Source organism: Liolophura sinensis, chromosome 5, assembly GCF_032854445.1.
Source record: "Liolophura sinensis isolate JHLJ2023 chromosome 5, CUHK_Ljap_v2, whole genome shotgun sequence".
NCBI classification, from domain to species: domain Eukaryota; kingdom Metazoa; phylum Mollusca; class Polyplacophora; order Chitonida; family Chitonidae; genus Liolophura; species Liolophura sinensis.
The window spans coordinates 16540583-16556140 of record NC_088299.1 but is presented as its reverse complement, the minus strand read 5'-3'; the positions used below and the strand labels follow the sequence as shown (position 1 = coordinate 16556140).

The window sequence follows — 15558 nt, the reverse complement described above, 5'->3', positions numbered from 1 at the left end:
TGGATTTGAACCCATGACCTCATAGGTCATGTGAAACAGAAACACATGCAGACACGTATACAAACAGGCAGGGGAGAAGCATACACAACACCTATGTATTTACCAAATAATCTTCTTCACAGTAAACCTTCCCATGAACATTGTAAAAAGCCTTTCCTCGCAACGTCCGCCCTGGAAAGATAAAGCACATAATACATGTAATGCATATAAGAGTTGAGCTGCCTCAGACATGATTTGTAATCCATTACCTGAAAGAAAGTGCTTGTCTCCTATAATACATTAGGTTCAATGAATTATATGTGTAAGCAAAAACACAAAACATATTTCACTTAAAGGTGACATGTCAAAATTTGCCAAATTTTGAAGAGGAATAAAATAACTGTAAGATACGAAGTACGTCACAAAAAGGCAGGCAGGGTTTGAATTTTGGAAAATGTCTATTTAGATAGCTTAATCAATTACACTTCCAAAATAGCCAAAATGTACATATTTCACTTACTTACTGGGGCTATACATGATAATCTTAACACAAGGAGTCTCCAGAAGATAAAAGAACTCCTTCAGTAAGTCCATCATGGAGCCTCTTAATGACAATACTAGATCTATACAGGTTACACAGTGCCTGGCTAGTTCCATGACAAACCAAACACTGTACATGTTGCACATTTACAGGTGATAAGAAAGCCTTTACATGGATCTGAATACATGTATAGGTTCTCAGAAGGCATTGGAATTTAACACGTAAATACTGTACTTCATAATACATTCTTTAAAAATCTCCTAAATCTAAATTTACATGTACATGTACTGTAATACAAAAGACAGATGTTTGAAAACAATATCAACAGAATCTTCCACAATCATGAATATACATGCGCATAAACTTGCACAATCACATGTGTGCAAGAGATGAAATCAGTTAAACAAGCTTCCCAGAGAAAGTCATATATTAACATGTGTCTTATCTGATGCCCATTTACCTACATCAGCAATAGGTCAGGTATATTTGCTATAGATAGGAGATGTATGCTTCAGCTAGAGAGCAACTTGACATGAGCCTGACTACACAGGGTTCTACCCTCCCCTCCAGACAACAGCCTGACCCATGAGGCCATGGCTGAGTGAACACACTCTGGAGCCCAATGTGCCCCAAATTATTTGTACATGCCCTAATAATTCACCCCTCAACTCGAATTTTTAGACAGAATACAGTAAACCTGAACAAATATTAACTTTTGGTGCCAAAACTTACAGTTTTACAAATATCTTACTACATTCCAAATAACATCAAAATAATCTATCTAGCATCAACAGATCTCCAAGAATCAGGAAAAATGAGTAACTTTTAAAGACAGAAATTTTATGTCAAATACAGTACATGCACTTGTTCATAAGCAGAGCATATATGCACTTCATAAGTACCCTAACTGCCTTAAAATTGCTGGGAGGAAAGTTAGACCTATTGCGGCCAGGTACCACAGATATTTACCAATCAGCAAATAAGTTGTTCTACTTCTGAGGTTTACTTATGAGTCACCTAAAGGAAATGCGGTGCATTAGCTTTAAATCCAGTACAGAAAACTTTGCCCAGCTCCATCTTTAAAACCTCCAGTCACCAAAGGGTTGACAATGGAAATTTATCGGTTGAGTTTACTAAAATACATTACGGTATCTAGAATACCTTGCGGTTAATGGATCAATGAAAGTGTTGACTTATCAGATCAACAGTCATATCTCCTGACAAAACTAAATTCAGAAGTTAGTACAGAAGATGTCACAAAGTGTACCATAAACATACACTGTGCGCACACAGGTATTGTGTCCGTGTGTCTGTATGACAGTCTACATTACAGTATCACAGGCCTTACGGAATCTAAACACATAGACTGTATATGTAGCAGTAGCTCATCTGGTCATTATCATTCACTACAGGCCCACACATGTGATTAACTCCTTCAAAACAAAGATCTCAAAAATGATTTAATGCTGAGTAGACTGATAAGTTCTGATAACAACCCATATTTTCTCATACAAATTTATGTCGACGTACATGTACATGTAAGATGAACACCTCACATTCAAACCCTACAGGTATGTTCTTGTGTTGTTAGATCAGCACATGTATAAAATATACATGTACAGTACATCTATGCAGAAAGAAGACAACAATTCAATCAACACTACAGGTTTCTCAGCAATCATTTCTGGGAATACAAACATGTAGTTAATTGTAATTTTCCGCTGGACAACAGTAAGCTTACGTTTTTACAAGCTGCTGACAAAAGGTTCCTTAGCTTACAGCATGTGATGCAGGCCAGCCATGCATGTAAATTATGTAACTCATCAGACATTCCACAGATATGACAGGAATGTGGATAATTATAATATGCCATAACAAGCCAGCCTTCGCATTTGATTTGATCAGTTCAGTTTATCAAGGTCAGGTATTCAGAACTTTTCAGGCTTGCTTCAGCCAGAAGCAGAGCAGGAGCACTAACACAACTGTAGTGTGCAGTACTTAGCTAGTAGACTCAGGTAACCTCCTGTTGTACATATGTTAACAGAGCCACAGAGCAGGAGAACAAACACAACTGTAGTGTGCAGTACTTAGCTAGTAGACTAAGGTAACCTCCTGTTGTACATATGTTAACAGAGCCACAGAGCAGGAGAACAAACACAACTGTAGTGTGCAGTACTTAGCTAGTAGACTCAGGTAACCTCCTGTTGTACATATGTTAACAGAGCCACAGAGCAGGTGAACAAACACAACTGTAGTGTGCAGTACTTAGCTAGTAGACTCAGGTAACCTCCTGTTGTACATATGTTAACAGAGCCACAGAGCAGGAGCACTAACACAACTGTAGCGTGCAGTACTTAGCTAGTAGACTAAGGTAACCTCCTGTTGTACATATGTTAACAGAGCCACAGAGCAGGAGAACAAACACAACTGTAGTGTGCAGTACTTAGCTAGTAGACTAAGGTAACCTCCTGTTGTACATATGTTAACAGAGCCACAGAGCAGGAGAACAAACACAACTGTAGTGTGCAGTACTTAGCTAGTAGACTAAGGTAACCTCCTGTTGTACATATGTTAACAGAGCCACAGAGCAGGAGAACAAACACAACTGTAGTGTGCAGTACTTAGCTAGTAGACTAAGGTAACCTCCTGTTGTACATATGTTAACAGAGCCACAGAGCAGGAGAACAAACACAACTGTAGTGTGCAGTACTTAGCTAGTAGACTCAGGTAACCTCCTGTTGTACATATGTTAACAGAGCCACAGAGCAGGAGAACAAACACAGCTGTAGTGTGCAGTACTTAGCTAGTAGACTCAGGTAACCTCCTGTTGTACATATGTTAACAGAGCCATAGAGCAGGAGAACAAACACACCTCAGGTATCCTGCTGTTGCACAAGTGCTAAGCGACAGACCACAGAACTAATCATATTGAGACCAGTCAGGTTTAGAGGTGTTTCAGACAAATTCTGTTTGCTTGTTCTTTGATGGAGCACATGTACATGTGGATCTGGAGAGGCTTCACCTAACTACTGAGAAATAATGTGACAGGTATTCTCCAAAAGCTACTAATCTAAGATCATGTTGCACAAAGTGTTTTTTGTCCTATTATTTCACACTAGTTTGATGGAATACATGCTAAACTCAGAACGAAAAAACCTGTACACGAATGTATTTCTTTGATCTGTGCTCAACACTGTACTTAGTTTTCCACTTCTATGATGCCGGTCATGTTTATGCGTCCATGGGTGCAAGGCATTAATATAACCAGTTCTAATATGAATATATTTGATCAGTATATTTCACCACATATATTACCAGCCTCTATTTGTCAGGATATGTAGCGTATTTCATGTGACAAATATAACAGGGTGCACTGTGTGACACGATATCACCATGTGACAAACATAACAGCACAATGATCAGGCTGCACTGTGTGACATGATATCATCATGTGACAAACATAACAGCACAATGATCACGCTGCACTGTGTGACACAATATCACCATGTGACAAACATAACAGCACAATGATCAGGCTGCACTGTGTGACACGATATCACCATGTGACAAACATAACAGCACAATGATCAGGCTGCACTGCGTGACACCATATCATCATGTGACAAACATAACAGCACAATGATCATGCTGCACTGTGTGACACCATATCAGCATGTGACAAACATAACAGCACAATGATCAGGCTGCACTGTGTGACACGATATCACCATGTGACAAACATAACAGCACAATGATCAGGCTGCACTGTGTGACACGATATCACCATGTGACAAACATAACAGCACAATGATCAGGCTGCACTGTGTGACACGATATCACCATGTGACAAACATAACAGCACAATGATCAGGCTGCACTGTGTGACATGATATCACCATGTGACAAACATAACAGCACAATGATCAGGCTGCACTGCGTGACACGATATCACCATGTGACAAACATAACAGCACAATGATCAGGCTGCACTGTGTGACACGATATCATCATGTGACAAACATAACAGCACAATGATCAGGCTGCACTGTGTGACACGATATCACCATGTGACAAACATAACAGCACAATGATCAGGCTGCACTGCGTGACACGATATCATCATGTGACACAATATCACCATGTGACAAACATAACAGCACAATGATCAGGCTGCACTGTATGACACAATATCACCATGTGACAAACATAACAGCACAATGATCAGGCTGCACTGCGCGAAACGATATCATCATGTGACACAATATCACCATGTGACAAACATAACAGCACAAAGATCAGGCTGCACTGTATGACACAATATCACCATGTGACAAACATAACAGCACAATGATCAGGATGCACCATGTTACATCGATATCATGTGACACACACCACAAGTATGTACATGTACCTGGATCTCTAGACTTTCTGTTACCTTTAAATTACCGAGTGATACAGGTGTAAGCCACATGTTGGCTGTGTGATGAGACATACTGTTGTGTTGTGGGTGTAACAGGTCATTATCTTACTGATCTCCCCACCCCATACAACCACCACTCTCTCCCTTACCTTGTACATCATTTACACCTACATGTATACCTGAGACAGCATGGGATGTGTCGGCAAGATAGACTAATCCATTTCAGTCTGACCCTTGACCCCTCAGCCTCTCTAACAAAGACCCGTTTATAATGATTACACAAAACAAGTTTTCTATTGTATTGGTTTGTGAAAAAATTGGGCTGGTGTATTCTGGGATCAAAGTGAGATGGCCCCATCATGATAACATCCACACATACCATGCAAGTCCATGTACATTTGTAGTCTAATACAGAATGACCAAACCTGTTCCAGGTGACAGGTAACTTCCTTTGATAACCAGCATACAAACCTGGCACAAACAGTTGATTACCAAGTGGGTGTCAGGTAAAAATGGAGGCCATAGATCAGCATTATGTGTTGATGATGACAAGGTGACTAGTCAGAGAGTGTTAGTAATTATGTTTACAGTATTCTGCAGTACCAAAGTGTGGCCATGTTACGTACATATAAAAGACATTCTTAACTGTGAAATATTTTGTTGCTATGCATTTTGCCTTAAAGGCAGAGAAAACACTAACATGGAGCATATGTTAGCAGAAAGCCTATTAAAAATTGTCAACTAAAATAGCTGGAATTATTGTTTCAGAATTTCTTCAACCCAAGAATGTGCATTTGGAGCTTTGGATTTCATCGTTTTAAATGTATACACAACTCGATCAACAAATGCACAAACCGAACGTACCTTTAAACAAACTAGTTCAAGGAAATAATATGAATGTAACATTAATGATACCCTCTGGATCATTACAGATCACCTTAGAGATTCTGCTGTTTTAAAACCATTTTACTCGGTTAGAAAAAATCTAAAAAAAAAAAAAATTGAACTATTTTCATGGACAAGTTTTTAATGGTCTTTCATCTGATATATACTTTATATTAGCGGGCGGGCTTTTCAGCTTTTTGAAAATTTATTTGATTTATTTATTTATTTGATTGATGTTTTACGCCGTACTCAAGAATATTTCACTTATACGACGGCGGCCAGCATTATGGTATGTGGAAACCGGGCAGTCCCCGCGGCAAACCCATGACCATCCGAAGGTTGATGGCAGACCTTCCCACATACGGCCGGAGAGGAAGTCAGCATGAGCTGGACTTGAACTCACAGCGACCGCATTGGTGAGAGACTCCTGGGTCATTACACTATGCTAGCGTGCTAATCAACTGAGCCACGGAGGCCCCCATTTTTGAAAATTACTGATGATCATATTAAAATTGGGTTAAAAGTTCACCCAAGTAGAGATGCTACTACAACAACATCTGTAATGAAAACACCTCTGTCCTAAAACACACTAACACACTGTGCACAGTGTGTTTGTACAGTACAAAAAAGTGTATATGCATGTACCTGTATAAATTCTGAATTATCGAAAATTCCTTTACAAACCATTTTACATGACAGATTTTAACACTATAGCTGCTATATTGCTTTAGTAGCATTAAGCTATCATCAGCTTCTAATGGCTCCAATAGATACACAGCAAGTACCAACATACTTGTACAGGAACATGCATAACAACAATGTTTCACACGGCCTGTCAAAATGCACACACAACCACAAAAAATTGAAAATTAAGATATCATCACTTGTATCATTTGATAACCCCAAAACAGACAAAATACAGGGCTTCTCGCCACTTGCCCAAGGACAAGCTTCTTCAATATAGAGTTCCTCCCTATAGAACTATCACTCAACCATTTATAACACATGAAATTTAATTTAAGGACAAAAGCGCAGTGAACTGATGGCATTATCAATAAAATCTAAAAGGCAAAAGTTTTCATAACAGGAGAAAGATTCATGAAGAGCATGTGTCTTGTGGAGAGAGTGAAGAGAGACAGCAGACCTGACCACCATCTCTGTCTATCTGCTTCAACAGGACCACATGTACATATACTGCTGTCAGATATAGAACTTCCTGCCCTGCAGATAAGTGTGCAGGCAAAACACAGTGATAACAGAACTCGTTTTGCTCAATCCTCTAGGCCAATTAGCTTTGTTCTCCAACAAATTAATGGAATGTGAATGCTGGGCATATTTTTTTATTATTTATTTATTTTATAATGAAATTTCTACACGTATAAGCCATGTGTACACACCAGTTGAGGCTCATCAGCTTACAGAGAGTCCTGAGCAAATGCTCAAAAAAGCTGATGGATCAAAAGAGAATACAGATCATATGTCATCAGCATTATTGTCCTGGTGCAATGGTTTCAAGAAAATGAAAAAGGTTATGCCAAACGAATGAAAAAACTTCCTCTTAGAGACATATTTTATATCTCTTAATACCTGCTCTATTTACCGTATATTTTCTGCAACTGTCGCAAATTTTCCGAAATGATATCCTCTCACAAATCCATCTGGGAACAAAGGAGCTAGTCCAATTAGGAATACATTCACATCTAATCACACAAATTGTCTGGAAATGACCCAAGAGGGAATGAATGATTATGGCTTAACGCCACATCAGCAATTTTCCAGTCCTATCATGGCGAATGATGTATTTAACTCATTATAACCTCACAGCTCCATGTATGTGAATCCAAACGCTCATGATGTCATTCCAGCATAACTGCCTTACTCAAAGTCATATCTGCCTGATTCATCGTCACACGGGGAATATCTTGACGTCACATCAGGAAAATTTTACGGAAACTGCCGAAGATTTTATTTTGGAGGACACGTCACATCATTATATCATACATTATATTACACGTCATATCATCATATCATACATTATATTACACGTCATATAATTATATCATACATTATATTATACGTCATATCATTATATCATACATTATATTATAGGTCATATCATTATATCATATATTATATTATACGTCATATCATTATATCATACATTATATTATATGTCATATCATTATATCATAAATTATATTACACGTCATATCATTATATCATACATTATATTACACGTCATATCATTATATCATACATTATATTATACGTCATATCATTATATCATACATTATATTATACGTCATATCATTATATCATACATTATATTACACGTCATATCATTATATCATACATTATATTACACGTCATATCATTATATCATACATTATATTACACGTCATATCATTATTCATTTTTTTTTTGAATCGTAGTTCTAGTTATATTCTAGGCCTTTATATTCCCCCAAAATCACGCTGTGCCCCCAAAAATTCCGCCCAACTTAAGCTCAACTTAAAATAATATATTATATCTGAGAAATCAACAACTAAATAATTAAGAAATGTGCCGTACTGATTGTCATTTGAAAGCATTTCATTGTGTCTTTCGTATTTTGAAAGCATAATTTGTACATTGTATGACAGGTTGGGAATGACGAAGCACACGTGATTTCAAATGTAGAGAATAATAGTTGGGAAAGGCACCAGTTGCCGAGACTGACGAAACAGAGCGACAATGTACGAGCTCAGTACAACAACAACACATAAGCACGATAAACTCTTCAGAGTTAGGCTGTTTCCTCTGAAGTTAAACCAGGAGATGGTACATGAAGTTATTGACATGGATTTTAACAAAGACAGCTCCATTAAGCTTCACTAATGCAGTAATAGTTCACAACATTATCAATAAAACATTGCTGTCAGAGGATAAAGGTCACAATAATGTTCTGGTTTATTGGCATGAGGATACAGGGTTTCTTTTAATCTGTGTTTTATCAAAGACACTGCAGAAATAAATATGGCCCACAACTATGTGCCTTTTCAGGAACGAAAGAGCTTATTTCCATCTTTTGTTTTAAATACATTGAGAGCTGTGATGTTGAAAAAAAACGCTTGCCTCTCTGTCGATTATCGTCCAATTTCCCTGAATCTCTGCTATTCTGGGGAATTTTCGGTCTTTGTGCTCAACACTGACCATGCCAAAATTAGAGGAATATAAAGCCCTGCCTTCATATCAGTTTAATATTTCAGCCTGACCTTTCTTGGGACTGAAGTACATGTAGCACTTTAGATTTCACATCACTCTACATAATGGAACACTTTACATCTGGCATTATACCTGTATACTAAAAGAAACGGATGCTGGAAACAGTAGAGTAAGACAATACCAGATGTCCTTAAGGGAGTGAGCCTTGCTTTCTGGGGGTCCAGGGAAGGTGAACTTAGGTCTTAACCCTGCAGGGTGTAACAGTTCCACACCTAACCTTAACTCACTGCCACATCAAAGTGTGAAAATAATCAGGTAAGAACAGGCTGGAACAGATCAAGTTCTTATAAGTAATTTTGTGATGATTATGGTTTGCGAATAGGAGGAAGAAAAGAAAAGTTAACTCACCACAAGAACAACAGACAAAGCACTTTGTATGGTAGAGATTCGCCATGGCCTGGCAGGCCTCGCTGGCCCCAGTCACCTTCTCCCCACACGTGTAGCACTGACCTGCAAGTACACAACAACCACATGTTAGCAAGTCATATGCGCAGAGATCGCACTCCTATCAAAACAATGTAGGTACACAACACACAAGTTTTAGCCCGGCTGACCCGCTACTAGGTTATTTAGGTGTCTATTGTAAACAAAGTGTCAAGACTTCTCTGTTGTTGTAACACACTAGAAAGGCAGATCATTAACAATGGCATAAACATATGTGGAGATAAGTCGGGTTAAAGCCTGGAATACATCAAGCAAGAGAAGTCCTTTAAGTGAACCTCACAACAGTCAAATACCATGTTTTCAAAAAAAATAAATAAATAAAAACAACAAAAAAACCCCACAATTCTGGAGTAAATTACTGTAATACCACTGAAAGTCTGTACATGTACATGTACCTGAACAAAAATGCACAAAACATATGAACAGTATAAACATTCATGTAAGAATACAAGAAATGAACATTATATTAAAGCTATACATCCTATGATATTACACTGAGACTGAGTTTCCATCTTTCACTCCAGAGACTTCCTGTACAAATCCAGAGGTTGATAGAACACTGGTTACACTTCTAAAAATATAAGAGGACACAAATGCCTGATGCACCAGCAGACATTAGGAATTAAATGCTACAATACAGTCTCAGTTCCTATAGAAAACCTGGCCACAAGGATGACACGAGGAGCCAGACGAAAAGTTCAGAAACTATTATTCATGTACAAATAAAGTCAGCAGTGGATGTGATTCAGACTAAACATAGATACATGTACACAAACCCAAACTTCATTGCCAATGTGACACAGTACGCTGGATATAAACACAGGTTGTGATCACATGCCCAGTAGTTTTGATTTCCTGCTCTGCACACCGTGCCCAAGTACTTCCGTCCGCTCTACATTCTTATGTACACATTTCGTATTTACAACACAGAGGTTAAGTACTTCGACACTGACTAATACAACACGGTGGGGTAATACTCTGTTACACCCTTTGTCCTAGTGCAACGCTAACAACCATAGCCGACAACTAAAACCCATGTATAGGCAGACAAGACAAAATTGACAAAAGTATACACAACATAGTCAAAGAGCACCAAATGGGAAAAAAAAAGCCACAACACCAGAAACCTGCATGTGTGTAGCATATACTTAATTTACAAACACATCGAGTATACTTAATAATGCATTCCTTGTGAGAAGTCTTTGAAATCAAGATCACATATCGGTACATTTAAAGTCCTATGCATCACATAAGTAACAAGCCCTATGTGTAACAAGTCCAAATAATATCCCCTAAAAATTCCATGTCATTTTGCTGTACATGCATATAAATACATGTCTCCCCTTAAATAAATTGCCCCTGTCAAAGGTACACTGTTAAAACATACACTGTTAAAAATGTCAGCTCAAAAGTAGCTTAAATGAAGACACTTATGAATAAGGTCAATGATAAGAGACCCTTTCCAAGGCGACCTACTTGTATCTCAATTCAGTTGACAGGTGTAGCACATTTACAATTTTAACCACTACAAAAAGTATGAGAATTCCAGGCATATATCACACTTCAGAAGTCCACTTGAAGGAGGCCCTCTGTAAATGCTGAGTGGCTATCTAGGTAGACTCCTGACAGGGGGCAAATACACAGTGTTTGCATGCATTATACAACAACAACACTGTCTACCTGTCTTCCAATTGGTAAAACAACATGTGCATGTCTTAACAGCTGACTGTCTAACCGTTAGTGGGATTAAAGAACAACATAAATCTAGATTCTACATGTTCACAGACCTTTCTGATGAACAAGTATGACCATGCCAACTATGGTAAACGACCTAAGCTTTTGTCCAAAAAAGTTCATTTATGAGGCAAATACATGTCTTGTACAATGTCCATGTAACCATATTCAGCCCTGTTGTATCTACATGCACGTGCTCAACGCCACACCATTTGTACATGTCTAGTATGACAGTGTTCTCATTATGGTGGACACTGAAAATGTACTTTCAGGTTATGATGTAGCACAGCCTATGATCAAATGTGTGTAAGATGAAACACATGTAGGTCGTAATGACAGGTATGGTTAAGGTGTTTCAGTTTGCCTAGGTCACCTGAGAGGAGGGTTCAATCCCATTCTTGGCATGATTGATGGGCTCTACATGGTCTTACATGAAGTTTGCTCAGATTGCTTTCTATCCAGTGATAAGGTTGCTTGTTTTTCCCCTCTGTTCTTGGTTTCATTCAGCTTTAAGAACTGGCCACCAATGCACAGGAGAAAGATTTACAAGTATGGCCGTAACCATCGATCAAATGAAAAAATGTACATGAACAAGGAAGTAAAAATTTTGTAAGGGCTTCATGAGAAGTTGGAAAATACCTGCAATGGAGCAAGTACACGTGGAGATCTGCATGATAAGTTTGCTGAACTTGCGACACTGGATATATCCTGGGATTTCCCACATTCAATGGACTATCTCAGACAAATGACATCCATGTAATTTTAGCTCAGAAGACCCCCGACCACAAAGAGAGTGGACCCTACTCCTCTGCACCATACAGCCATCCATCTACTCAGATGGTATGCAACCACCACTATCTAACAAGTTATTTATATGATTCACAAAAACAGATCTGACCTACATTGTACATGTGGAGTTTTCTGTGTGATGTGGCCGAGCTGAGCAGTAGATAACATCAACCAATGATGTAGTTGTATGAAAGGATGGAGGCTGAGAACAAGACATGGTAAACAGGGACAAAGGCACCTCTTGTTGTCCCACAGCACTGTGTACTTTATCCCAAATAATAATGTTAGTCTAGAGTTCATGACTTACAATACATCGGCTAATTAAACCCTAGTTCTACAAAAAGGAACAAAAGAAAAAAAAGGGCCATAGAAGATGTGAAGTTTTTGACTTGCAGTAATTGTTCCACTCTCTAGGCCTGGAAAAGACTGGCTATCAGAAGCCGATGATGAGTGGTTTTATCACTGGGTGCATGGACACCATACACAATAGAGGGTTTAGCATTCCCACACTTATTCAATGATATTACCCCTAATGCGACGGCCATAATTTGATCTAATGACACAGGTCTGCTTTATGAAGGATCTACAGGCAGGTGTGAAAAGTGAAATGCTGGGTTTCAGAGCAGGCCAATACATATCGGTACATGTTCATTTAGTATCCATACAAACCGCCAACATCTACTGTGGATGTACATGTATGTACCCATTTCCATATTCCAACTCCAAACCTTCATGTGCTCCAGTAACCTTGACAAGTGAATGTTTATTATACCCTAACACTAAGAAATGATTCCTTTAAATAGCTTCCTGCTGTCCATTCCCCTTCCACCTCCCCTGCCTTAATACAGTCCAGAGATGGTCAGGCTGTTACAGTGACACTACTCAGCATTTCCCACCCCTACACATCCCACCTCTAAACTTCCCTCCTGCTCCTAACGGAGGCAATCTGCATGGGAACAATTGTGGTAAACCCTTCCTCTACTTCTGGAATTTGTAAGATTCCATACAGAAAGCCTATTACCAGCAGATGGCCCAGCCATATGGTACATGTACATGTACAGTAGTTCAATGGACAACTACCACTGTATCTACATGTAAGGTTTCAAGGCTACTTTTACAATGTACATTACACAACACTACTGCATATTTATGTAAATTGTACAACATTATTACATGTACATTATACAACACTATTACATATATATGTACATTGTGCAACATTATTACATGTACATTATACAACACTAATGCATACATGTACATATGTACATTGTACAACATTATTACATGCACATTATATAACTCTATTGCACATATACATACTGTACATTGTATAACATTATTACATGTACATTATACAACATTACTGAATATATATGTACATTGTACAACATTATTACATGTACATTATACAACACTACTGCATATATATGTAAATTGTACAACATTATTACATGTACATTATGCAACACTACTGCATATATATGTACATTGTACAACATTATTACATGTATGTTATACAACCCTATTAGATGTACATAGCACAAGATTCTGCCAGCTACCAGCTGGTGGTTGTGGGTTGTGGGTTCCCCCCCACCCCCCACCCCCACCCCCACCCTCTGATTCTGTCCAGTTTCCTCCCAGCATAATGCTGGCCACCTTCGTATATTAAAGTGAGATATTCTTGAGTACAGAGTAAAGCATTAATCAAATAAAATTAATAATCATAGTGCAAGAATATTACCAATACATGTACATATGTACACACAATCACTTTTGTAGAAGTCTGCTAGAGGTGTAAATAGATTGAAATAAAATAATTGATGTTGTCACTTGCACAGTTTATTCGTGTCATCACCATATGATTGCCCACAAACCTCCTCTTGTAAAATGAACATATGTACATGTATATGAAAACTATCTATATAGGACTAGAATCTGTACAACCCATAAAATTTCCTTCCAAAGCTGCAGAGATCCACTACTAAGTGGCATACTTTGGATGCATCCACAACAAGTTTAAAAACTGTCCATAACACAGCTTATTTGTCAACACGGTATTTGTCATCACGGTGTTTGTATCACCTCTCCATCACCTTCATGTACATGTACATGGTATACAAACAAACAATAAGTATCTGCGTTAAAATTTGTAGACACCATGAAATTTATTGTAGAAATCTAGGGCTAATTGGATTAGGAATACTCCAAACTGGTCCAAACTTGTGATTCCTTACAAATTCTGGCAATGTACATGTATGTATACAGCAGGTGTAAACAGTTTCTGTGAGGGCATATATCTGTAAAGTCTGTGTGGCAGGTGCCCTGTTCAGACGATTTACTGTCTATTTCCCTCAACACACCAGTCCATGGAACACTTGAGCCTCAAACTATTTAATGAGAGCTTGTGTAAACTAGATATTACCCAGGAAATTTTCTGGGATTTTAATTAAACCTTGTCATGGGCCTATAGATAGGTCACCCTCTGGTCCTAGTTTAGGCTAACCTCTACCAGGTTTAATGGCTTGCCAATTACTTTAAGTGTTTAACTGTAGTGACATTTATGGCAGATAAACTACTCAAAACAAACTCATTATACAGGAAGAAACTCACGTAAAAGTTTTCACCTGGGATGCCAGCAGATTTTCAAACGTTAATGGAAGCTAACGACAAATAGTGTAGAACAACTTACTGGAAAATAAATTATACTATAAGTGCACCAGAATTCCCTGATCTAAAGCGAGCAACACATGTAACATACCAGAATTTAGAGAACTGAAGTGAGTAACACTTTTAACAGGACAGCTACAAGGCACTGGTGACCAAAAAACCACAATGTAAGGCATGATCTGAGGCCGACCATGAGTTGAACTATATGCAGTGTTCCACTGTCTTTAAAACACCCTAAATTTATGTCAGAGTGACAGAAAAAACAGCAGAGAACCCATGTATATGTACAGACTCAATACCATGATTTCAGTGTGGCTTAATCTCATCACAGCCACATGTCAAAGATGTATGATTTAGACCGAGGACTGACATCCTCCAAAGGAACATTTGGAACCAGGGAATCTTTCCTGTCCCAAGCTACTGAGGACTACATAAGTATTTTGTGTAGTTTGTCTTTTTTTTTTTTAGCCTATGCAAAAACATTTTCAGGATGAAATTTTCAGATTACATGTACATACAGAAAGTTATGAAGCCAAGGTGCATAAATACAACACGGACTGCACATGTATATAATAATTGTATGATGTACAAGGCTCAAGTTGGAAAGGCTCGACCTCTCTACACAGACAGAGACGTGTTCAAGCCTGGAAGAATGAAGTGTAAGTTTATCACTTTAAACTGATCGATGCCACACACGGAGAGTCTTTACAAACAGACAGTGTGAACACTTGCTCCTGGCCACCTCCACCTCTGACCACACATCTCATGATATGTGCTTCACCCATGCCAGGACAAAGACAGCCAATCACTAATTGATACCACACAGAAAAAA

At 38.4% G+C, this 15558-nt stretch overlaps 1 protein-coding gene across 6 annotated transcripts in view; it reads right to left on the bottom strand.

Annotated features, from left to right (window-relative positions):
* The window catches only part of LOC135465395 (Wilms tumor protein 1-interacting protein homolog), a 48398-nt gene that overhangs the window by 14502 nt on the left and 18338 nt on the right, over positions 1–15558 (bottom strand). For all 6 annotated transcript variants that reach the window (XM_064742621.1, XM_064742624.1, XM_064742620.1 and 3 more), the window contains exons 2-3: positions 9438–9539; positions 104–171 (exon numbers count right to left, since the gene is read on the bottom strand). In XM_064742621.1, the coding sequence (XP_064598691.1) occupies positions 104–171; positions 9438–9539 (170 nt within the window). The remainder of the gene's footprint in view (positions 1–103; positions 172–9437; positions 9540–15558) is intronic.